At 38.0% G+C, this 25,138-nt stretch overlaps 2 protein-coding genes and 1 long non-coding RNA gene across 3 annotated transcripts; all 3 read right to left on the bottom strand.

Annotated features, from left to right (window-relative positions):
• Nucleotides 1–2,053: 2,053 nt before the first annotated feature.
• LOC128508272 (uncharacterized) lies at nt 2,054–5,506 on the bottom strand. The gene is made up of 3 exons (XR_008355887.1): nt 5,395–5,506; nt 2,703–2,764; nt 2,054–2,476 (listed from the first exon to the last, which is right to left on the bottom strand). It is a non-coding gene; the product is annotated as an uncharacterized LOC128508272 (long non-coding RNA).
• A 449-nt stretch (nt 5,507–5,955) lies between these two features.
• Nucleotides 5,956–9,996, bottom strand: LOC128508218 (cilia- and flagella-associated protein 97-like). Its single transcript, XM_053479440.1, has 5 exons — nt 9,943–9,996; nt 7,509–8,430; nt 6,983–7,272; nt 6,115–6,241; nt 5,956–5,975 (listed from the first exon to the last, which is right to left on the bottom strand). The coding sequence occupies exons 2-5, from the start codon at nt 8,404–8,406 to the stop codon at nt 5,956–5,958; spliced, it is 1,335 nt and encodes a 444-aa protein (XP_053335415.1). The 5' UTR covers nt 8,407–8,430; nt 9,943–9,996.
• A 2,741-nt stretch (nt 9,997–12,737) lies between these two features.
• On the bottom strand, nt 12,738–19,352 carry ufsp2 (ufm1-specific peptidase 2). The gene is made up of 12 exons (XM_053479569.1): nt 19,277–19,352; nt 17,839–17,917; nt 17,519–17,702; nt 17,352–17,412; nt 17,075–17,229; nt 16,770–16,962; nt 15,484–15,630; nt 15,228–15,392; nt 14,993–15,117; nt 14,769–14,845; nt 14,523–14,647; nt 12,738–13,004 (listed from the first exon to the last, which is right to left on the bottom strand). The coding sequence occupies exons 1-12, from the start codon at nt 19,277–19,279 to the stop codon at nt 12,918–12,920; spliced, it is 1,401 nt and encodes a 466-aa protein (XP_053335544.1). The 5' UTR covers nt 19,280–19,352; the 3' UTR covers nt 12,738–12,917.
• Nucleotides 19,353–25,138: the final 5,786 nt, after the last annotated feature.

The raw sequence follows: 25,138 nt of genomic DNA on the forward strand, positions 1-25,138 counted from the left end.
TAAAAAATATACAAAATCAAAGCAAAATGAAAAAACACAAACTTGTCTAAACAAACTCTAGACAAAATTAACAAAAACAACCTACTTAAAAAACAAAGTAAAACAACTTTCTCTTTACAATTTCTAGACAAAAGTAAAACATTCTTTTCTAAATAAAATCAAAGCGAAGTTAACGAAAACAACCTCTAGACAAAATTAACAAGACAGCCCACAATAAAAAAACTAAACTAAGTAAAACTATATACTCTAAACAAAATCCAAACCAAACATAACCAAACCTACTAAACCAAACCAAATCTAGACAAAACAATCTTCTCTAATTAGAGCAAAATTAACAAAAACAATAAAATCTAAACAAAACGAACAGAAACACCTGCTGTAAAAACACTGGCCAAAAGTAGAACACCCATCTCTTAACAAAAGTAAAGGCAAATTACAAAACAGCATTCTCCTAACAGAGCCTAGACAAAATTAACCAAAACAACCTTCTCTAGACAAATATTAACAAAAAATAACCTACGGTAAATAAAATAGACAAAGTTAAAACAACCTTCCCTTAACAAAATCTTCACCAGATCCACCAAAATAAAAGTGTCAATGTTTGTTTTTTTAATGTGCAAATGTTTCACTAAAATTCCCAAAACTTTATGAAAGGTGTATTGAGCCATATGACTTGTGCACATTATAATCTTGGATGATAAAACCTAAGTTGGAAATAAAGCAACGCAGGCAAACAGAGGCAAACAGAGACAAGTTCTACAAAAAAAAATTGCACCTAACAGCTTTTTTTTTAAAATAACACTAAAGTTCACATAGATTAGCAGTTTCACGTGATTTTTACGTCCTTTGCATACATTTTAGAGGGTCAAATAAAATTGTGTAAGCCAAATCCATCTTTATTGTGAAAGCATTCAGCAGAGGGAGCCACAAAACAGAATAAGTAACAGTTAACCACACTGTGTGCAAAATGTGTTTCAGAAAGGGTTAGCTAGCTCTTATACTTGTAACATGACATTTGGATTAACATGCTTACTCGCTTATCAAGAGCGCTTATCAAGTTTGCAAAATTAGTTGCAAAATCTACAATATTCTTTAAGGAAGTTTCTCACATATTGTTCTGTAAAGAGCATTCAAACACAAGCTAGCTCTTTAGAGAATTAGTATTAGTAGCAAACGGTGTCTAGAGGTTGCTTAGTAAATCAATTTATCACCACCAAGTCTTAGGAAGACGTCAAGAACGACATGATACAGTATGAACAGGTTACAGTAACCTGGAGATGTTTCCTATCCTGATCACTGAGGTATGAAAATAATTTCTCACAGGATTGAAGGACTTAATATTTGCAAAAGAAGTAAGAATACATGATGTGTGGACAGCATGTCTGACTCTTTTTTTTTTTTTTTACATGATAGGTCATGTCAGAATAATATACCTTTATGATAATCCTTTGGTGTGCCTGAAAATGGAGTAAAAATGTAAACATTTTCATTTAAATTAAAGATGAACATTATTAATCAAATGGTGAAAAAACAATGATTAAACTAGAAGGCACCAACACAAAGAACCTCCTTTAAACAAACAAACGCTCTAAACAGAACTAAAGCTAAAAAAAAAAACTTTTCTAAATGAAATCAAAATGAACAAAAAGAACCTTCTCTAAAAACACTAAAGTATTAAGGCTTTCTGAAGACCTCCTTAGATTCATGTACATTTCCAGTATAGTAACTAATATATTTTTACTTATTTATATAGAGCACAAACCTTTTTTCCCCTGTGTAATATGGCTGGTGTACCCACGTCAGAATCATGTACAACTTTTAAACCTTTGTCAAAGTACACACATAATAAAATATCATTTGGAACTCAAGAAAAAAATTAAAAGAAAAAAAAAAAGCAGATAAAATGACACTCACAGATTGTTTTGAACACAAGCCTTGAGTGTGTGTCCGTAGCAGAACAGATCAATTCTAACATTCGGAAAGATGGTTTATTTGGGGTAAAGTGACCGGTGTGCAAAGTTTTTTGTTTGTTTGTTTGTTTGTTTGTTTGTTTGTTTGTTTGTTTTTGTACCACTCGTTAAAAACAGTTTGTCCAGGAAATGTAAAAAGAGTTTTCTGTACCATTTCACATTCTTATGCTGCGCAGGATGGTACTGGATGAGTTGACCGGACAGGTCAACACCTCCCTCATATTTGTTGTGCTGTTTATGGAAAAAGGCAAAGGAATGATTTGGTAGACCGGTTGGCATCTCTGGACCTCTCTGAAAGGCTTTGTGGATCGTGGAGAAGACCGATACCTCTCATGTGTCCATCCAGTTCACAAAGCCTAATGAACTAACTCTGATCCATGTGAAAGTTCCTTGGTCAGACCTTATTAGAGCGATAGAAGGCTGAGGAGGTGGTTGTGAAGCAAGCAAGTTGGGGCGTTTCACTTGTGGGGGTGAAGCTCCATGTCTCACACCTTGAAATAGCATTCCTGTCCAAAGGAATAAAGAAAAGTAGAAGAAGTATATTCAGATATTTAGATAATACCCTGAAAACAAAGGCAAGTACAGACCCACAAAACACAATGCGCTGCATAACAATGAGCAAACTCAAAACCACATTCCAGCCATTTATGGAAGAGGAGTTATTCAATGTCAGATAAAAACAGCAAAAAATTACTCTGCATTATCAATTTTATTGTTTGAAATTCTACACACCTTGGAGTGGCATGATCCAGTTCTACAGCCGGTCCAAGCTTCGGCCGGAAGTGTCTTCTCCACTGGACGTGTGCAAACAAAAAACATGAACACACAATAAGAAGTTGCAGCTAAAAACTGTATCTGCGCCTAAGGGAATCTCACAATCTCACTGTCTCTGTGCCTTTAAATTGTGAGAGGAAGCCCGGATGCCATTTTGTCTCAGAGCTGTTTTCCAATGTATTGGACTGTGAACTGTGTCTTGTTGAGGTTTTTCCGAAATGAAGATTTTTCACCATCATAATGTTTACAGGACAGACGTTTTTTCTCTAATCGTGCTCCGGGACTGATTCATTGAAACCGATGAGGCCAGCTCATTTCTCGCACACACACACACACACATACAATATACCAGACTTTAGGCATTTTATACATTCACTTACACACTGAAAATATTGTAAATATTGGTATCTGATATCATGAGCTACATCCGCAATTGATCCGGTAGTAGAACCGCAGTCTGTTTGTATCTGCGGAAATTCCTAACTCGAATGTGAGTAAGGGGACTACCTTTATAGCACATTTGTTCAAAAACTTGGAATTCACTATTAATTTTACGTTGTCAGTGGCTGGCTGCTATCGCCCTCCATCAGCCCCGGCCTGTACCCTGACGACATTGTCCAGCGTGTTGGCCCCCTTGATCAAAACTGAATTTGTGCTCCTTGGTGATCTAAACTGGGATATGACTAAACCACCCGATAAAGTCATTCAACAATTCGATGCACTAAATTTACATCAAATTATCTGCTCCCCCACTAGGTATGACGCCAAATCTATAGACAAGGCTACATTGATTGATATCATTTTAACAAACTCATAAGTATTACTCTGGGGTATTTTGTTCTGATATTCGTGATCACTGTTTTACTGCATGTGTTCGAAATGGCTGCTCCATCAGGAAACCGACTCGATTCTGATGTAAACGGGTTTTTAAAAAATTTTGATCATTAAGATTTTCTACACGACATGGCAGATGTTATCTGGTCTAGAATCAGTCTGGTTCCAACTCTAGACGAGGCTTGGAATTTATTTTATAAGTTTTTTAGGGCTGTTGTTGATAAACATGACCCGATAAAAAGACTTAGAGTAAAGGATCGACATAGTCCTCCAACTCTCCCTCATCCTACACTACTTCCCTCCTCCTCCCATAGTTTCATTCTGCGGTCCTTTTCAGAGAAGGAGGTTTTAAATGAATTGCTCAGGCTAGATTCCAATAAATCTGCTGGGTCGGATGAGGTGGATCCTGTCTTTTTTAAAATTGCTGCCTCTATTATTGCTGTTCCCATCACAGATATATTCATTTTAACTTTACACACAGGGCAAATCCCTCGTGCTTGGAAGTCGACGTTAGTGTTCCCTCTTTTTAAGGGTGGTGATTGGTTAGATCCCAATTGTTACAGGCCTATTTCTGTTTTGCCATGTATTTCTAAGGTTTTGAAAAAACTTTTTTTTTTAAATGGTCAACTCACTAAATACTTGGAAGCTCACAACATCTTATCACCTGCTCAATTGGACTCTAAATTGTACTGTGCTGCTATTTTCATTGACTTGGCCAAGGCCTTTGACTCTGTCAATCACAAACTCCTTATTGATAGGCTTTATGATACTGGCTTCTCCAACAAATCCTTGTCTTGGTTTTCTAATTATCTAAGTGATAGAGTGCAGTCACCAATGGCGTCCCACAGGGATCAATACTTGGACCTATACTTTTTTCTATTTATATGAATACTGTAGCTAATTCTGTTACAGATTCATTTATCCATCTTTACGCTGATGATACAATTCTTTACTCTACAGGTCCTTCTCCTGCTGCAGTTTTGCAGCAACTTCAATACAGTTTTATTAGATTGCAACAGACCTTTTCCAATTTGCATCTTCAGCTAAATACTTCCAAAACTAAAGTCATGTGGTTCGGGAAAAAAAGGTTATGTTCCATCAAGCTTTCCAAGTATCTGCTCCCTTGATGGGACACCACTGGATCAGACTACTGAATATAAATATCTGGGTATTTGGCTAGATAACTCTCTGTCTCTGTTTCAAAACACATTAATAATTTGAAGTCTAAGATCAAATCAAAACTTGGGTTCCTTTATAGAATGCGTTCTGCATTTACATTATCTGCTAGGAAAACTCTGATGCAAATGACCATTCTCCCCATGTTTGATTATGGTGATGTTATTTATAGATCAGCATCCAAAGGCCTGCTTCAAAAGCTTGATGTCCTCTATCACTCTGCCATCCGGTTTATAACAAAACGCTCCTTTCAAAACTCATCACAGTCCCTGTATTTTTCTATCATCTGGTCTTAATTGTATACCCACCGCAAAATCCATTGGTATATGGTCATTTACAAAACTCTCCTCGGTTTGTCCCCTCCTTACTTACAAGAATTGTTACACTCTTTTTCTTCTGGGTATAACACTCGGTCTGCTAACCTGATTCTGCTGACAGTTCCCAAGGCTTCTTCTGTATTTGGCATGTCGTCTTTGCCAGGCCACAGTTGTAAATAAGAAACCTGTTCTTAATTAAGGTCTTGCCTGGTTGAATAAAGGTAAATAAAAAATAAAAAAAAACAATCGAATATCTAAAATACCACTGCCCTTATTGAAAGCAGAACTGAGCTCTATGTAACGTCATAAGAAATTTCACTTACTGATCACTCTGTTCATCTCCCACTGGACGTCTGGATCGACTCATTCTTCGAAATGAAAAGAGTTCTCCATCAGCATCACAACCTTCAGGTCCAGAAGAAATCACTTTCCTACAATTCCTCCTGTAGATTCATATGAGGAGCCTTTTACTCAGAGCAAGACTCTTACCTCTATAGACAAGAACTTTATTTCTTTATTGAAATTTTTATTCTGCTGGACACAGATATACATAGACACTCTAAATCGCCTCTTTAAAACAATGCAGCTTATAGAGGATTTGACTGTGAATGGAGATTTGTGCATTAGGGGGCGGAGTCTGGTGCGCTGGAGATAAGAATCTGAAATATGTTTTTTTATTTTTTATTTTACTTAACTTACTTAAAAAACCCTAACATTTTCTTTACATTTGACTGTTTCAAAAAGAAAACATGTCTTCCAATTATGTAGACATTCTTTTTGCTGGGTTGGTGGAACATCATTTCATTTACAAAAACACTTGCAAAATGACAAAGGGTTAACCCTCCAGCTGAAATACCACTCAATCGGATAATGCTGCCTTTATTTCACTCCTCCTCCGAATACGCTGTTTCAGTGTCGAGCCAGAGGTCACAACAGGGAGGGGAACCTAATGCCCTTGCTCAAACCACAGCCAATACAAAAATAAAAATATAAAAACATGTCCTTTAAACTATCGTCACAGTAAGATGCATGAGTGTGAATACCTGATGTGGACCTAAAGGGAGCCGTAGGTATTCCGAGGTATCCGGCTTGGCGCTGGTAGTCTGTGAGCTGTTCTATTCGGGTCATTCCTGGTGTCGGCCTTACAGCCTCCAAACGCTTTCGAATGGCCTGTGTCAAGAGGACATGTATGGATATGTTATTTCATTGTGTCACATTATGTCTTATATAAATGTCCTAAATACACATAATATGTTCCAGACTGTAAAAATACATAGGTAGATAAAACCAAGCACCAAGTGCTAGAACGGAGTGAAAGGTTCCTAGTGACACATTGAAGGTATAAATAAATAACCCAGGATCAGAATGTCAGCAGCACTCATGCCTCCAAAAGCATTTGGAAATCCTACAGTAAGCAGAAGCCATTGGGAAGCGCGTCACTGAAAATGGAGCAAAGACTGAAGGCCAGCGTTAAGTACAAGAGCTCAGTCTAACAGCAATCACACAGGACACTGACCAGCAAGCAAAAATAGTTGCTGAGAATATAAGCGGGTGAAAAGAGCTGAAACATGATCTAGGGAAACCTCCAATAATAATAAGGTTCAATTATTTGTCACATACAACATATTGAAATGATTTTTTCGCCTATTTTAGTTAGGAACCTGGGTGACCCTGAGTGCCTTGTCAGCCAGATTACAAATTGGGTTAAGAGCCTTGCTCAAAGGTTCAACAGTGGCAACTTGGTGGGTCACAGCCTTAACCGTTTGAGCCACCACTGCCCTAGACCACTAGTGTCCAAAGAAGTACACTGGGAGCTGTGAACACTGGGAAAACACAGGGCACCAGACATATGAAAATAATAAATAAATATTGAAATACTATGAATTGTTCAGAAAGAGCTCGGACACGGACCACGTTCTCTCGCTGGATTCGCCGTTGGTCGCGCTGCCTGTTAAGGCCGGAGTGATAAGGCCGGAGGAGTGGCATGTATGAGTGACTGCCAGAGTGAGAGGAACCGCGCGTGGAGGACTGGCACAGCTCACGCTGGTGATGCTGGTTCTTGCGCTCAACGCGTCGCGCCGTGTCACTGGTGAAAGGACAGGTCGTACACTGCCATCTTGTATTGCTCCTCCTGCTGGTGCTGATAGAGGGCTTGCCAGGAGTGGAGACCCTGTCCATCTTCCTGTGTGTACACAGGACAGCTGGAGATGGAGAGGAAACAGGAAGAAGACTTGAAGAAGAGCAGAACATGACTTATATATTTGAAGATTTTCCGAACTCCATGATTGCCTACAGACATGACTGAAACTAGTTATAATTTATACATTAGACAATATTTATAGTCGCAATGTTTTTATCAGAAAAAGATCAAAAAAGAGAAGGTAACACTATCAAAGCTTAAGTGGCTTCTCATCTTTCCATAAGCTGTAATACCTACCAGATCTTTTCCCTCTAGCTGTATTTGCATCAAGCTGCCGTGCATTGGTGCTTCCTGTAGTGTCTTTAGGTAGGGTGGATTCAGAGGAGGTGGGCGGGGCTAGGTCGAACAACCGTTGGAGATTAATATCCGGAGAGGATAAAGGGGTAACACCTGTGACCGTGTCATCAGAAATAGCCATATCTGAGGTTCTCGGACATTGCTTCCAATGGTCTGATTCCGGTCCTGTCTGTTGCTGTGACGACAGGGATGATTGCTCATTAAAAAGCGTGGTCAAAGGAGTAGGAGTGCTCTCTCTACTACTGGATGATGATGATGTTAAATGTCTCTGGTTCCAGGTGTGGAAATTGCCAGTGGACTCTTTGCCTGGTTCCGTGTGATGGTAGCTATCCTCCATGCTTTTAAATACAAGACCATCCTCCTCCCCTGCCAAGGCGGAGGAGGGGCTCATGCTGGACAATCCCTCGAGTTGGATACCGTGAATCGAGTGGGTCAATTCCGAGCAAGTGAGTGGAGAGGATTTCTCAGATGAGGTGGCGGAGTCTCCTCTTCCATGAATCGCCTCATCTTTTTGAACACCGTCCTCCTTACGTTCAGAATCATCCTTCACAATCAACCCTTGCTCAACCTCAAGCCTGGACATCTCTTTCTCTAACGATTCTACTTCACACTCTGGCTTTATAGTCTCCTTAATTTCTTCCTTTACGCTTTCAGGCTTCTCGACCTCTCTCGTGATTTCAGAGGTTTCCGTTTGGTCCAGATGCTCCTCATTAGTAATATCTCTGTCCTCTGTCTCCTGGTGGATGGGTTCTTCTGGTATGGTGCCGATCACATCACAGTTGCTGTCCTGGAACGGTTGATCAACTTCCCCTCCTTCCAGTTCTTTTGAGCTGTACATTGTGAACTTCTTATTTTTCACCGTCTAAAATGTTGATAAGAAAGGAGTAGACTGGTTGAATATAGCAGGAAGGCTTGCAGTAATGCAAATACAACCTTGTCGAGTAAAAAAGCATTTCAGAATTCACAGTAATATATATACCCTAATGAAGAATTAGAGAGAGTAGAAAGCAATGTTAATAGTCTTTTAGATGGAAGAGTCAAGGAATTAGTTAATATTGTTTTTGAGGAAGAATGGACTGGAAAGTCAGCTTTAAAGGACAGTGAAGCTGAGGAGGAAGAAAGATAAATAGGTGCCGGTGATCCAGCCTACAGAGTTTCAACTAAAGTCATGGAAAAGTACTGAGACGGAAACGTGTCGATAAAAAGAAGTGTGTGGAATATTAAATAAAGCAGACGAACAGACAAAACAAGTCAAGACAAGATCAGTGAAGGAAACATTAGACATTTTAAAGATGTCGGGACTGGAAACCTACGTGAGACCTACAGTTGGCGGTAATATAACCAACCTACTAGATTCCAACTGGTGTTAAACGACAAATAATAAAAAGAATGTAGCGCAAATAACCACTACAAACCATGGTGAGTGGAAAAGCATCTCAAAACCCAGATAATATACACTATATGGACAAAAATGTTTGGCCGCACCTGTTAATTATTGAATTACTTATTGAAATGCTTTAGCATACCAAGACATCTTGGACAATGCTATACTTCACTTAACCTTGTTGTAACAGTTTAAGGAAGGCCCCCTTTCTATTCCAACATGACTGACAGAGCAAGAACTTCTGTATAAAGACGGTGTAGAAGAACTTGACCGGCCCTAACACAGACCCCTGTAACCTCAGGTAAGCACCTTTGGGATGAACTGAAACCGAGATTACGAACACAGAAACACTCCAAAATCTTGTCAAGCCTTCCAAAAAGAGTGGAAGCTGTGATAGAGATTCCATATTGAAGTGTATTTATGTAATACTGTCGTCTATACGGTGTATATCAAACCCAGGGGAAAATCAGCTAGAACAGCAGAGATCAGGAGACCAGGTCGTCAGCCATGAAATAAAATCTAAAATATATGTTGTCCGTTTTTCGGCTGCTCCCGTCGAGGTCGCCACAGCAGACATTTTCAAGTAATCTCAATTATATAATACAAATATGTGATTTTTGCTGATCACTACAAGACCCACCCCCACTCTTTTAATTTTTAAAATAGATTTTTCTTTTATAATTTTACCTACAACTTTTTTTTTTCAATTTGTTTTCCATTCCTTTTTTTTCATGTGGCTGTAATGAAGTTTTTGTAAAATAGAAATGATGACGTTAGAGAAAGGGGCGAGTCAATACGAACAAATAGACGTCATGTGTTTGAGTTACACACTAATGAAAGGCCCGGGGCGGGTCGGGATGTTCTGTTAGAGCTGAAGGGAAATGAAACCAGAGTGCAGGCCAAGTTAATGAGTTCAACAACAATCAGTAAATAAAAATAACAACAATAATAATAAGAGAGCTGCACTAAAAAAAACAGGACAAAACTCACCTTTAAGGCTGAAATGTGCACAAATTACCCCACATCATCAGAGAGGAATCAAAACAACAACACACACACACACACACACACACACCATTTCCGCTGGACAGTATTGTTACGTGCGACTCCGAAACGAAGAATAAATAAATAAATAAATAAATAAATAAATGAATAGAACTCCGCTGTGTTCGGGGACTCCGAATGTGACGTAGCATGTGACGTCATCAAAGACCTGACCAATCAGCGCGCTGTGCGACTCTCGGTGGGTGGTTTTAATGGAGCCGCAAGAGGAGGATTATTTATTCAGTTACTTTTAATGATTCAAAGTGATTATTTTAATAAACATTTTATTTTCACCATGCATTTATATATATATACATATATATAGTCAGGAAAAGAAAAATATAATGTATATTATATAAATCTAATATTAATAAAATTAGATTTTTATTAAAATATTATCATGTACAGTTTATCCATATATAACGTATAGTAATAACATGTAGTTTTACATGTATATAAATGAAATATTTATGTATATAAATAAAATATTTATACATACATTTCTTTTTCCTGAAGCGTATATATATATATATATATATATATATATATATATATTTGCACTGCACAAGTCACTTTAAATATGTGGATTGCACAACCCTGGACATTACCTTTTTTTTTTTTTACTTTTATTTATTCTAACTTCATTCCACAAAAATGATTTTAAAAAATAAATAAATATTTCTTCATATACTTTCTTTTGTGTATTTTGTTGTACAGTTGTTTTATTTTAACTCTAATTTTATTCTTCCTAGTTAAATGTACCTGTTATTTTATTTTTCATATTTATTTCTTATTCATAGTCTTTTATATTTAGGTCACAAGCAGTCGTGTAAGCATTTCACTGCATATCGTACTGTGTATGACTGTGTATGTGACAAATAAAATTTGAATTTGAATATATATATATATATATATATATATATATATATATATATGTGTGTGTGTGTGTGTGTGTGTGTGTGTGTGCAAAAAGTTATATATTATACAAAAGTTTGGGCACCGCTTGATAAATAACAGATTTTTTTTATTGAAAAGGCGTCACCAAAGTCTCCCTTGGAAATGGAAAAGTAGCACAATATTTCCTATATATTAAATACTTTTTTATATTATATAATATATATTAATTACAATATATTATATACTTCACATATTTCCTGAAGTATAGAGTGCATCCGGAAAGTATTCACCGTGCATCACTTTTTCCACATTTTGTTACGTCACAGCCTTATTCTAAAATGGATTAAATAATTCTACACACAACACCCCATAATGACAACGTAAAAAAAGTTTCCTTTTCCTTTTTTTTTTTAAACCATTTATCAGTGAGACTAATCAGGAAAAAGGCTGACTAGAGAGCATAAAGATTGGATTATGGAGCATTGGAGAAGGTTATGTGGTCTGATGAGTCCAGATTGAGCCTATTCCAGAGAGGTGGGCGTGTCAGGGTTAGAGGGGAAGCCAAGTGTCCACTGTACGAGACCCTGAAGGCGGCAATATGATTAAGGGTTTCAGTTGCTCAGGTCCAGGTTCAACAACCTAATGCGTACATAAAAAAATGAAGTCAGCTGACGACCTAAATGTACAGAATGAGCAGGTTTTTCAACAATGGAGTTTCTTTTCCCTGATGGCACGGCACATATTCCAAGATGATGATAGCGAGATGGTATTTTCGCACAAGGATTGGCCGCCTGGGACTTAAACCTGCGACCTTCCAATCGGTAGTCCAATGCCGTAATCACTGAGCTAAATAATAAATGGATTATAAAGTTTTTAACGTGCAAATGTTTCACCGACATAACTGAACGTTTACGAGTCACTATGACTTGCGCTCATTATAAATGTTTATAAGTGATGCAAGCAAACAGTAACAGATTCTGCAAAAGGCAAACAAATAAAAAATTATTACATACATTGAATAGCAGTTTCAAAGATAGCTGTCCTGTAACAGTTTTTTTTTTTAAGACACAAAAAATATGCGTGGGCTTTAAAGTTACGAAATAAAAAAAGGTACCAAATAAAATGGGAATAAATACGATAGTCACTGGCCTCCATGGTCCTTAGTTGGACTACAGAGTTTCCTAAATGGATGTATGATTATGAAATAGGTACGACACAGACATATAAAAGCGTCCAGCAGAGGGCACCACAAAACGAAACAAGGAAACGTATTACCACGAATCCATCCATCTAGGAACCTCTGTAGTCCAACTAAGGACCGTTGTATTTACTCCAATTTTTCAATGAGCAATTTAAAAAGCAATATGTATTTAAAGTTTTATTGACCTTTGGACCGTGTGTGTTATGCTATGAGGGCTAGCTAGCTCTTATACAACCCCTGGATAAAAAGTTAGGAATCACCACTCTTGGAAAATCTTCATCCAAGTGCTGTAGAGGGGAAAAAAAAATAAATAAATCACAGACATGCCACAAAACTATTTTCATTTAACATTCCAGCCTCGGCGATGTCTTACAGTTCGGTCACAGACACTGACTGCAGTTTCTGCCAGTTTGTTTCTCATTTGTTTTGTTGTGTATTAAGTTTAAATGAACATTTTTCAAGAGTAGCGATTCTATACTTTTTTTCCAGGGGTTATACACCTGCACCATGACATTTAAATTAATATTCAGACTCACTTATTAAAAGCAAGTTTTAAAAGCTGCAAAATATACAAAGATTTTTAATGAAGTTTCTTATTTACTGTATATAATTAGTATAAAACAAAGGAGACGGTGTGCCGAGGTTGCTCAGGAAATCAATTTATTACCACCAAGTCTTAAAAAGACATCAACAACATTACAGTACACAATACACGACATGATACAGTGCTGAGCAATGGAGGAATGGCATCTGCTGTGTTTTTGTGTTGTAAAGTCTCTCGAGTAAATCGTTCTCGTCAGACGGGCGTGGCATGTCGCTTCTCTCAGATGGTTTTCGGTGTCTGGGGAAGGCAGAGGTTGTAGTAGGCATTCTGATCCCAGAAATCAGGTCCTTTCCATCCACACCAGCCCTGTCCACACACACACACACACACACACACACACACACACAAAAGAGATTTGTACAATACTCTGACATTGAGACACACACAACTCATTTTGTAAAGACTTCATACTTAATATTAAAATATCAAAGTTCACCTAATTTGTTTCCTAATCCATTTAACACTGTGTGTGTGTGTGTGTGTGTGTGTGTGACAGAGAGAGTTTCATTATCCTAAGTTGTAAAGTTATTTTCTAAACAAACTAAAGGTTATAGTGAAACTGCAGTGGAGGTGATGCTGCTTCCGTCCTGCTGGTACAAGCGCATGGTTTCATCTGTTATCTTTCTCACCATCACACACACCTCTAGTTTTTTTTCCCCCCACACACACACACACTCAGTCACGTTTAAAAAACGCTCTCACTATGCGAGCAGCTAACTTGCTAACACACAGTCAGGATCCTTTACTGGACTGAGACTTCACTGAGATGCTGGTTGTGTAATCGCTCAAAAAAAAAACAGAAATTGCATGAATGAACGAGGAAGTAAAAAAAAGAAGAAACAAAAGAAGGCTGCATGTCCTTCATTCATGTCTGGTTTTCTTCTTCGTCATAAAGTTTTTCTATTGATCTCATGAGAGTTTCCATGAGAGTTTGGTGCGTTCAGTCCTGGAATTTATGATCCCTCACCTGGAGCAGTTTAAGTGTGAGATCTACACTCTTTCAGGCTTCAGAAGAAAACTGCAGAAAACAACCTTTTCTAAACAAAATTACCAAAGGCAATCTAGTGTAAAGAAAACTTTAGATAAAAGTGATGAAAACAACCTACTGTAAACAAAACCTAGACAAAATATAGACAAAAGTAACAACGAAATTAAGATAAAAACAACCAACTCTATAAAACAAAACAACCTACACCAAAGTAAATCTAGCCAAAAAAAAATCAACAAAAAAAACCTACTCAAAACAAAACTAACAAAAAAAATCTACACTAAAAAAAATCTACAGAAAATTTTAAAAACAACCTAATTTAAACAAAATCTAGTGGAAATTAAAAACAGTCTACTCTAAAACAATCTAGACAAAATTAACAAAAAAAAAAAAAAACTTTAACCAAATTACTATAAATTAATAAAAACTTTCTCAAGACAAAATTTAAGCAAAATGAACAAAGCCAACCTACTCTAAACAAAATCAAATCAAAATGAACAAAAAAAATGCTACAAACAAATAACTTCCTCCAAACAAAATCAAGACAAAAGTAAAACAATTTGCTCTAAACAAAACAGAGGCAAATGTAACCAAACACCAAATGACCCACTCCAAACAAAATACAAGTTAAAAGACACAGAAACATTAAATTCTAAACAAATACAAGACAGGAGTAATGAAAATGATTGGCGTGGACCAACAAACAAATCAGACAAAAAAACAAAAATAACAACCAGTAATTTTAATGAACTAGAAGGTTGTCACCATGTAACACAGTCCAGACTCGGACCGAACAGAAGCTCAGCGTGAACAGAAACTCGCTGGTCAGTCTGTACCTTGTCAGTGACGGTCTGTAGATCCTCTCCTCCCGTGTAGTGCGGGTCCAGGATGAGGAAGCGGATCTGCCCGCTGGTCTCGCTCCAGGCCACGCCGAGGATGGTATGTGCCAGGACGCCCCCTCCTGGTACGGACAACGGGGGAAAACAAAATAATAAATAAATAAATGAGTAGGTAACTTAGGCATAAAATGAAAATGGTGATAATTATCATAGAGGACGAGACTGAAGAGACGCTTGTCTCACCGATCATGATGGGTGTGCCCTCGGTCAGGAAGTGGTTGGCCAGCTCTCTGCCTTTGGAAGCTAGCTCAGATCCACGACTACATCAAGAGAAGAGATTTATTAAAACATCAAATCCATCGTTTATTATTTATTTTTATATTATTATACATGAGTCATGGAGTCTGGTCTGAATAAATGTCCGTAAATCGCTGAATGTGTTAGATCTAGGTGTACAGGTGACGTACCTGACGAACATGATCTTGGAGGTGACTCCCAGCAGCTGACTGAGCACGGCCTGCACCTCGATGGAGCCGATCCACTGACGAGAACCAACGAAGGGAGCTTCCTTATCACCTACATCCACCAGAGCCTACACACACACACACACACACACACACACACACACACACACATCATAACTATAATAATATCATTGCGCTCAATCTGAATGAGGTGTGTGTGCACTGTGTGTGTGTGTACCTGTTGTATCTGCTTGTGTGTGGGGACGGTTCTGTCGGTGTAGCCCTGCTGCTGGAACCACGAGCAGATGGTCTGCAGTGAGCGGTAGGCACAACCCCAGCCGTTATCGTCCACCCGGTCCTGCATGTAGTGATGATAACTGTACACGCCGCGCACCGCGTACACCTGGGGCGCAGGCACGGAGAAACGGTTCGTCTTGTGGTTGCGTCTACAGTCGGTGCAGTAATAAATAACACACCCTGAGGTGCGGCGTTACCTTGGCGTCCTCTACACTGGGAGCGCTGAGGTGTGTGTGTGGATTGCGCAGGTAGCCGTCTTTATAGGGTTCATCCGGGAAGTGGAAGGCGTTGGCGCGCCGGAAGCACGGCCGGCCACCGGGCACGTCGTGCCTCCTGTGCAGCTCCTGTGTTTAGGAGGACGAGTCATTCGCACACTGTATAATTATTTCAGATTACAAGACACTACGGTACGTTATGTTTTGTTATATAAGCAACAGCTACAGAAATGTCCACAGCGCAAAAATCTGGCCCGATCTTAACTAAAAAGAAAATAGGAAAACTTACATGCACCAAACAAACAAGACAGAAACAACAAAAATAACCCGAAAAACAAGGCAAAAGTAAAAAGAAACAAGATGTATGTAGTGAAAAACAAGACAAAACTAATAATAAAGATAAGAAGAAGAAAAAAGTCAACATAAAAATGACGTATACATTTTTTTTATGATGTTTAAAAAAAAGAAAAAAAGGTAAACGAAAAGCAAAGTACAACTATTAAAAATGTCCTGAAAATAGAAAGAAAGAAAGAAAGAAAGAAAGAACAAAAGGCAAAAAAAAAAACACTTAATACATACTCTAAAAAAAAAAAAAAAGAAACATGACAGCTTGAAAGAAACAGACAAGGAAAAACTAACAAAGACTGTCTCGTAACTGACTGACTAAACTAATAAATAAACAAACTGACAAACAAATAAATAAACAAACAAGGCTCTAAACAAAAACAAAGAAAAGGTGACAAAATTTACCTACTCTAAAAAGACAAGAGTTAAAAGAAAGAAATGTCAACAAAACACAAGGAAAACACCAACAAAAATCACCTCAACCAGACAAAAAAAAAAAGAAGTAACAAACCAAAAAATAAACACCTATTAAACAAAAACAGGGTAAAAGAAAACTAAAATTACATAATCTACAAAAACAGACAGAAGTGAATAAATTAATTAATGTAAAAAAGTAGGGCAAACAAGACTAACTAACTGACTAAATAAATAAACAAATAAATAAATAAGACTCTAAACAGAAACACAAGGCAAAAATAACAGAAATGACCTAAACAAAAACAAACAAACGAACAAAAAGGCCAAAATGGACTGTGGACACAATCATACATTATGTACACGGATGATATACCTTTGTGTGTGAGTGTGTGTGTATGTGAGTGTGTGTGTATGTGAGTGTGTGTATGTGTGTGTGAGAGTGTGTGAGTGTGTGTGTGTGTACGAGTGTGTGTGTGTGTGCGCTCGAGTGTGTGTGTGTGACTTGCCTCTCTGACAGACAGCAGCTGGTCGTCCGTCTCTCCTGCAGGATAAATGACAGTTTTCAGTCGATCAGATGGAGGCAGCAGGAAGTGAAAGGCCTGAGGGACGGGCAGAGCGTCGTCCTTCCTGTACCTGATCACTGTCTGCTCCATGTCTGAGAGCTGGGCCTGCAGCGCCACCACCAGGCCTGAACAAACACTGCAGGACAGGAAAAGATAAAAATAAACCTCAATCAGAACAGATGCTTTGCTATTCCGAATTTTCACCTTTAGTACGGAGAGACAAATTTTATTATTTTTTTTTTACTTACGATCCGAGAGAGTCGCTGCCGCTTGCGTTGATCACGCAGTCCATGCAGAGAGGCATCGTCACACACCGCTGCTTCTTCGTCACGCTGTACAGACTCAGCGCGGCGCTGTCTCCCGACTCGGTGACGTCCATCATCAGCTTCAGGTTTACCACAGTCTGAAAAAAAAAAAAACACAAACAAAAGACAAGCAAGAAGATTTAGTGACAGTCTTCTTTCCCCCTCAGGAGACACGAGGGCGAAGCCTGCTTCGCATTACGCCACTGACTCGCGTACTCACAGGACTGGCGTCTCTTTTATCCCGTCTTTTTGAAGACTTCCTGTTCGGTCCATCTCCCTGCCTGAAACGTGACACGACAGCTGTGATCTTGGACGTTTCTATTTAATCATTTAGGACGACGTGTAAGTACGAGAGTGGTACATCAGACCCGACACTGTGGGACTCACTCTACGTGCTGCTGGAGATCTCTGCATGGTGTTTCGGCGCTCACGTTCTCCACAGTGGACCGTGAAGCCTTGTTGGGCCACAGGAGGACAGCGCTGTTGCACACCATGAACACCAGACCCTCAGACGAGACTCTGGAGCGGAGAACCTGGAAGGCTTTGGAGATGGAGCTCTGTCCGTGCGCTCCTAAAAAAAACAACAAAAAAAAAAAAAAAACAAGAATTTCTTTATAATTGTAACAACACGACCTTATTAAGATCATCTTTAACCATGTAAATTAAATGAGATTAAAATTAATTATTTTTAACCGAGGCAACTTTACCATTAGCACTCTCAATCTGGCAGAAGAACTCCAAAACGCCTTTCAGCCGAAAAATAAAGTTCTCATTTTCTGTCAGCACCTGCAACAACAAACAAGATAAAAGCTTTGTTCTGTATTGTTAATGCATGTTAACGCCCTTTTATGTTTTAGTGTCAGTTACTTTTTTGAATTCAAATTTTTCAACGGTCTTAACTGTCACTCACATGAAACTTGCCCGGTTAAGATTTCAAGTGAAAAGACATAAACCTGAAAAAGTGTATTATTCAACTAATTTTTTTTTTTTTTATATAATTTAATGCTAAATTGTTTAGATATCGCAACAACAATTTAAGCAACAATTTTTACAGGTCACTTGTTTCTAGAAGCTTACACCAATTTTAATATCAATACTCAAAGATATATGAATAATTTGCATTTTAAACGATTGTTGTTTGAAGTGAGTCAGTATAACGCTGATAAAAAACAAAAATAAAATCCTCTCTCTCCAAAACGGCTGAAGTTAGCAACTAGCTTCTAACTAACTCCTATTTTTTTTAGGGAAGCAAGATCAGTCACTTCTATGTTGTATAAACTTCAGAAGTAGCGTTTTTGGCCATACACATTTTCTGTATTATATGTAAAACATAAATAAAAGGCATATTTTATACTTCTGTTCTGTGTAAAATCAGTAAGAACAGTATATAACCCATCTACTGTACGCACCTTTGAGGGGAAACGGTTTAGTCTGGACTGTGTGTGATGTCCTGAAGCTCTTTGAATAATAATAATAATAATAATAATAATAAAGTTCAAAGCCATTATGGTCACATTTTATAAGTAGAACACAGATAAAGGGATGTAGGTGTTATCTTTTTGTTAACATTATGTACTTGGTGACGTAGAGGTAACCTGCCTTCATGTGTCTCTAGTTTACAGAACACTGGGTCTGAGCAAACTGAACAGAACAGAACTTACAACTTATACACTGTGATTATTATTATTATTGTACTACGTAACTTATTGTTTAACCACTGAGTAGCAAATAACATCTGAGAACTATCTAATTAGTAATGAATACATACATACAGACATGCTGTATACAACTTACAGAAATGTAAAGGTTAAACAGATTATACAGGCATAATATAAAATAAAAGAAACTAATATACAAGTCAAGTGTTCAAGTCAAACCGGGACTTGTGGTGGCATTCACCCATCTTACCACAAACAAAAAGTTAAATAACAACACCATTAACCCCCCAGACTCACCCACACTCTCTCACTCACACACACACACACACACACACACACATACCAGCTGGCAACCCCTAAACCCAATAACAGCGTTTATTCTAAGTGTCACAAACCCGCAATCAGTTAAACAACTTTATTCTAATCAAATACTCTTCTGTGAATGTTCCTAAACCGTGATTAATCTGCGTTAAAACACTTTACCTACCATTTTTTCTGGGCTAAAATCACTGAGACTAGCATAGCACTCGTCATCAGGAAGCGGCCATTAGTGATGACGTCACACAACACGGTCGCGAGGGCCGGTGTGGTGTTATGCGCTAAAATGTCCCCCGACATGAAATGCCCCCCCCCCACATAATCGCTATCAAATATTATATTAGAACATAAATTCATAGGTTTATTATTATCATCAAATATGATATTACTATTATAATGAGCCCTAGGCACGTGCCAGCCGTCACAAGAGCGTTAATATAAATTATTGTATAGTGTTTATTTTGTGGCACATTTATTTTTCAGGGCTTTGTCATGAATATGCAAATGAATATTTATATATAATACAAATATTTTTTGTTTATGATGAAAAATTAGACGAAACTAACTTATTATAAAATAAACAATATAAAAGTATACATGTTGTATTTGAAGAAAAAAAAATCATATTTTTATTTTTTCATATACAACATATATTTTTATATTTCTGATTTTATTTTATTGTCTCATTTAATTTGTATTTTGTAAACTATTAACCTATGAATTTATGTTCTAATATAGGCTAATATTTGATAGCGATTATGTTGGGGGGGCAATCCATGGCAGGGGGCATTTCAGTGCATAACACCCGGCTTCCGGGTTAGCGTGGCAACGCTCATGAATATTAAGTGGCACGAGCGAACGCGGGCACGTGACGGGCACATCATGTTATTTCTCTTCTCCTGAAGTGTGTGTGTTATAAATCTGTTTGGAGTCTCCATGTTCACAACTACAGTGGAACCTCATACGAATGTTCACCTTAAGGATTGAAATTTAGCAAAGACAAATAAATTACCCAATAGAAGAGAATTAAACAATATAAAAGAGAAATTGTACTCTGTGTGCGTGTGTGTGGAGTAGTGTTAATTTCGTCAGACGAGACGAGACGAAATATGTTCGTCAACGACCTTTTTTTTCATGACTAAGACGAGACGATGACAAGACTGCACCACTGTCCAAAAACGCTGACTAAGACTAAATTAACATGCATTATTGTTGACGAAAAAAGACGAGACGAAAATGTTTTGCATAAAATAAAAACTAAGATAAAATCTCTCTTCATTTTCGTCTACAATCGCATCTGCTTTTTCATCAGCTGTTACGGCTTTAAAATATTCAGAAAGAGTTCGCGGCTTCGCGCTGTGGCTCAAGTTACAGGTCTCATACTCAACACAAGTGACGAGCGACGACGACATGCTAGGTCGAAGGAAGAGGCTTGATATTTGGTCGCATTTTAAGTACAATGGTACTGACAAAAAGCAAATTTTAGGCATATACGCTGTAAATCAAACAGTTAGCTATGGTGTTTTAGCACATTAAGCAGGTTATATATATTTTATGTTAACTTATTTTGCCACATGCATGTGTGGGTCTTCACATCACGGGCGCGGAAAGTGGGGGTGCTGTAAATGCATGTTTTTTCATTAACATTTATTTGTAATAAAAACTTTGAGTTGGCTATTTAAAAAGTTTTATTTTCTGTCTCAGATGAAAATATCTTGCTCTGACGATTTTTAAAACGTGTCAGTGTCAATGTTCTGTGTTAAGATGCACACCTGTAATATTTTCTTATAAGGCATTTTTGCAAAAGTTGCTTAAATATCTTAATTTAATTAATGCCTAGTCCTGGCTTAAGCTAAGCTCCGTCTGTGAAACTGGGCCTTAGTCGACTAAAACTTGACTAAGATACCTTGAGTTTTCTTTTGACTAAAACTAGACTAAAATAACGAGACTTTTAGTCGACTAAAACTTGACTAAGATACCTTGAGTTTTCTTTTGACTAAAACTAGACTAAAATGACGAGACTTTTAGTCGACTAAAACTTGACTAACAAAAAAAGATATGTGAATGACTAAATATGACTAAAACTAACAAGGACATTTGGCACAAGACTAAGACTAAGACTAAATTAAAAATAGGTGACGAAATTAACACTAGTGTGGAGCTTTTTGACCTCTAAAACATGATTACAGTAAAAGTAGCACTAGTTGTCCTCCCAGTGTGATAAGTTTTGTTTAATATAAAATTCTATGAAAAAAACATATGCAAACATTGAACCTTGGCGTACCCATGCCCTTTCCTTATAAATGTTTGCCTCAAGGACTATAATACATTTGCCTGGGTGTACAAAGCATTTTTGGCAAACGAATGAACAAACCAAACCGAAAAGAACGCTGCTAACATCCAGGAGCCGTTCAAAACTGACTCATTTCTGTCAGTTTAAAGCCAAGGCAAGCGAGTTTATGAATTTTGCTAAATGTTTTTAATGACTTGAATGAGTGGACCCGTGAGACCGACGTTGCATTCAACATGCATTTATAATATTGTTTTGTACTTTCTTTATTATTATTACAGTAGTAATATTTTTGGGTGGCTGGGACAGATTATCTGCATTTACATTATTACTTATCACAATATAAATTTTCGCCTTAAGCGCGATTTAAATTTGTACGCAGAGGTTGTTCTGTACAGGTTTTGCTATACCATAATAAAGCATAATACAAAGATTGAACGTTTCCTATATTTATTCATCTCGTGTCCTAAAAATTTCGGAAACCTTAAAATTATAGCTTTACACGTTTCTGTGACAAAGTGCATTTTCCACAGAAGTCTTGGTAACCATTAGAAAAAGCTCATTACTACACAGCAAACCTGTGATTTTGCGCTGCACTACTGTCAGGGCTCCTGTTATAGAAAACTAATCAAGTTAGAATAGAAACAATAAAAAAGAGAAATTGTACTGTGTGTGTGGAGCGTTTTGACCCCCGAAACATAATTACAGCAGAACTACCGTAGCATTAGATTTGTCCTCCTCATCTGTGTGATATTATACAGTATATATATATATATATATATATACACACACACACACTTGGTTCGTCCTCTAGGTGGCAGGCAGTGTATAAATGAATAAGTGAGCAGACCATTCTGTCTGGTATAATGTTTTAATAATAAAATAATAAATATATTACAACTAATTAATGATGCATTCTCAAAAAAAAAAAAAAAAAAAACAGGACCCTGATTAGGCAGTTTGTCTACAGTAACACTGCACATTCATCAAACAGAATGCCATAACACTGTAAATCTTCAACATTCATAAATCACACACACTCTTTCTCTCAAACACTTATATACTCAGTGCCATACTCTCAAATCACACACATACACACACACACATTCTCACAAAATTCACATACACAAACACTCTCATTGCATCACACTCTAAATCTCAACACACACACACACACACACACACACACACACACACACACACACAGATGAGATTTCCTCAGATTTCCTGGACTTGTGGGACTTGCAGTTGGACTTGTTTAAAGCCGTCTGATCTCAGTTTCAGATTCTTCCTGTTTAAAGTGTGTGCTGATCTCATCCCCTCCTGCAGAAAAGCCAAACAGTCATCAGGGCTCTGTGGGATCAAACCTCACAACCTTCTGGTGTCTGTCACAGAACAGAGAACTATTGAAGTAAGAAGAGTGTAAGATAACCACAGTCTCACCTGCAGGGCTGAGAGAAGCAGCTCTTTCTGGACTTTTATCCATTATGTCCTTCTGCTCAGGTTCCTCCTGTGAGAGAGAGACAGACGGGTTTTGTAACGTATCCAAAGAAACACATTTACACAAGTCATGCAGTTTGTCACAATGTGACACGTTCCAAAAGACATGTGAGAGGATTCACATGTCAATTCTGACCGAGTCAGCTTTACCAGAAAGTCAATTCTCACAAATCATTTTTAATGACTCAGCTCTTTTAAAAGATTGACATACAATTAATTTCAGAATGATTTGACTCTTTCCGGGATCCGATTCACATGAGTGTAAACGAGTCGACTTTTTCTGAAGTGGATTTGAACAAGTTGACTAAGAAACCAACAGTATGTTAAATGACTCGAATGTGAGTCGACTCATTAAAATAGTTCCATTCCGAATGTACTTCACACTACGGGCATGAGGTATCCGGGGTGCTTATGTTACCATGGTAACGCACTAAGAAAGTGATGTCTAAATAGTGGAAGTTTGTTGAGGGAAGTTTCCCTCACAGAATAGGAAGCACCCTTTAAAGTACACTTGTGGAATGGAACGCAGCCTCCGAAAGACCAAACAATTATTTAAATTTTTCAAGACTCATTGCGCACGAGTCGTTTGTGAACCTGAATGGGTCGACCCGTGTGAAAATCATTTTACACAAGTCATATTAGTTGACTCTATCTGAGAATCGAGTTGTTTGTTCAGAGAATCAATTCAAACGTGTTGCCTGGGTCACCTGCAGGACTTTCTGAGACACCAATCGCATGTAAATAGACTCAAATAGGGGACTGGCATTTGAGTTGAATAACATGCAAGTCATTTCCGAATGATTTGACTCTTTCCAAGACTCGCATGAGTCGTATAAGTTGACTTACTATGAGAGAGGGTTCACATAAGTCATTTGTGAACGAATCGCTTCTTTTAGAAAGTCGACTCAATTCTCAGAAACCTCTATTTCTGAGAGACGGTTCATCTGAACTATTCACCTCTTCCTCTTTTGGAGAGTCATTTGTTCAGAGAATGGCTTTAACCGTCCTCTGTTCTAGTACCTTTGTGTGTGTGTGTGGGTACACATGTTCTCCGTTCTACCTTCGGGTGTGTACGTGATGGAGACGTCACGCAGGACAGTTTTCTCTCACTCCACTGGAACACACTGGGAGCTGCAGATTTCGTTCCTCCCACGAAGTGACAGCTGCAGATCCTCGAGTTTTCATTGGAACAGTCCGGAGGACGCCTAGAAAACACACACACACACACACACCAGGATTAAGTGGGCATATTAACAGACTGTTAAACACTGGAGAGGACTTCCATCAGGATAAGATGTTGCTAGGCAACCAGCAAAAAAATAATAATAAATAAACATATCATACAGATTTGATCCCAGTTATGGCTGTGTCCCAGATTTAAAGATAAAGAGTACTAGACTCAATTGTGCTTTCTAATTCCTTCAAGTGCACTAGAAAGCTGCTGGTGTTAAATACAATTTAATTAGGAAACTGAAGAAAAAAAAGAAAGGACCTAGCGCGCGCCGGATGTAGTGCACTTCCTGTAGTGGTTTGGGACAGAGCCGAGAGCTAGCTAACGCCATAGCGGATTAAATATAAAAGCACGGACCCGCAGAGCTGCTCCCATTTCCGCCTCTTCCTGATGTTGGAGGGCAAGCGGAAAAAACTGCACTGGTTTTTACTGTAACTGTGTTCGCATTCAGCCACAAAACACTGAACCATTTCTCACAAACAGCCTAAGAATCATCATCATCACTATAGGAATGAGTAATTTCCGCATCAGGACGATTGTTCGTGGGTTTAATTCGCAGGTGGAAAGTGATACAGCGCGCCACACTGCCACCTATCGGTTCGGAGGAAATGCATTTAACACAATGTACTGTAGGTGCTAAAGGGAAAGAGAGAAAATAAAGAAACATTACTTAAGTGAATAAACGTCTAAATTTCATCATATACATTTTCACAGAGTAGTGTAGTTTTTTCAAACGTTTTTATTTATAATGATAATAATAAAAGGTGACACAGTGGTGTAGTGGTTAGCACTGTGGCTTCGCACCTCCAGGGTGTGTGTTTGATTCCCACCTTGGGTCACAATTTGAATTTTCGCCCTAACAACTCACCTCCAGAATGTGGTTCTGCTGTACAGGTTTCACTACAGTAATGAAGCAGAAACCTTAAAATTATAGGTTTATCTGTTTCTGTGAGAAGGCACGTTTTCCATAATCGTCTCTGTGAGTAAATGGTTGGTGGTGGATGGTTCCA

Source organism: Clarias gariepinus, chromosome 20 (assembly GCF_024256425.1).
Source record: "Clarias gariepinus isolate MV-2021 ecotype Netherlands chromosome 20, CGAR_prim_01v2, whole genome shotgun sequence".
NCBI classification, from domain to species: domain Eukaryota; kingdom Metazoa; phylum Chordata; class Actinopteri; order Siluriformes; family Clariidae; genus Clarias; species Clarias gariepinus.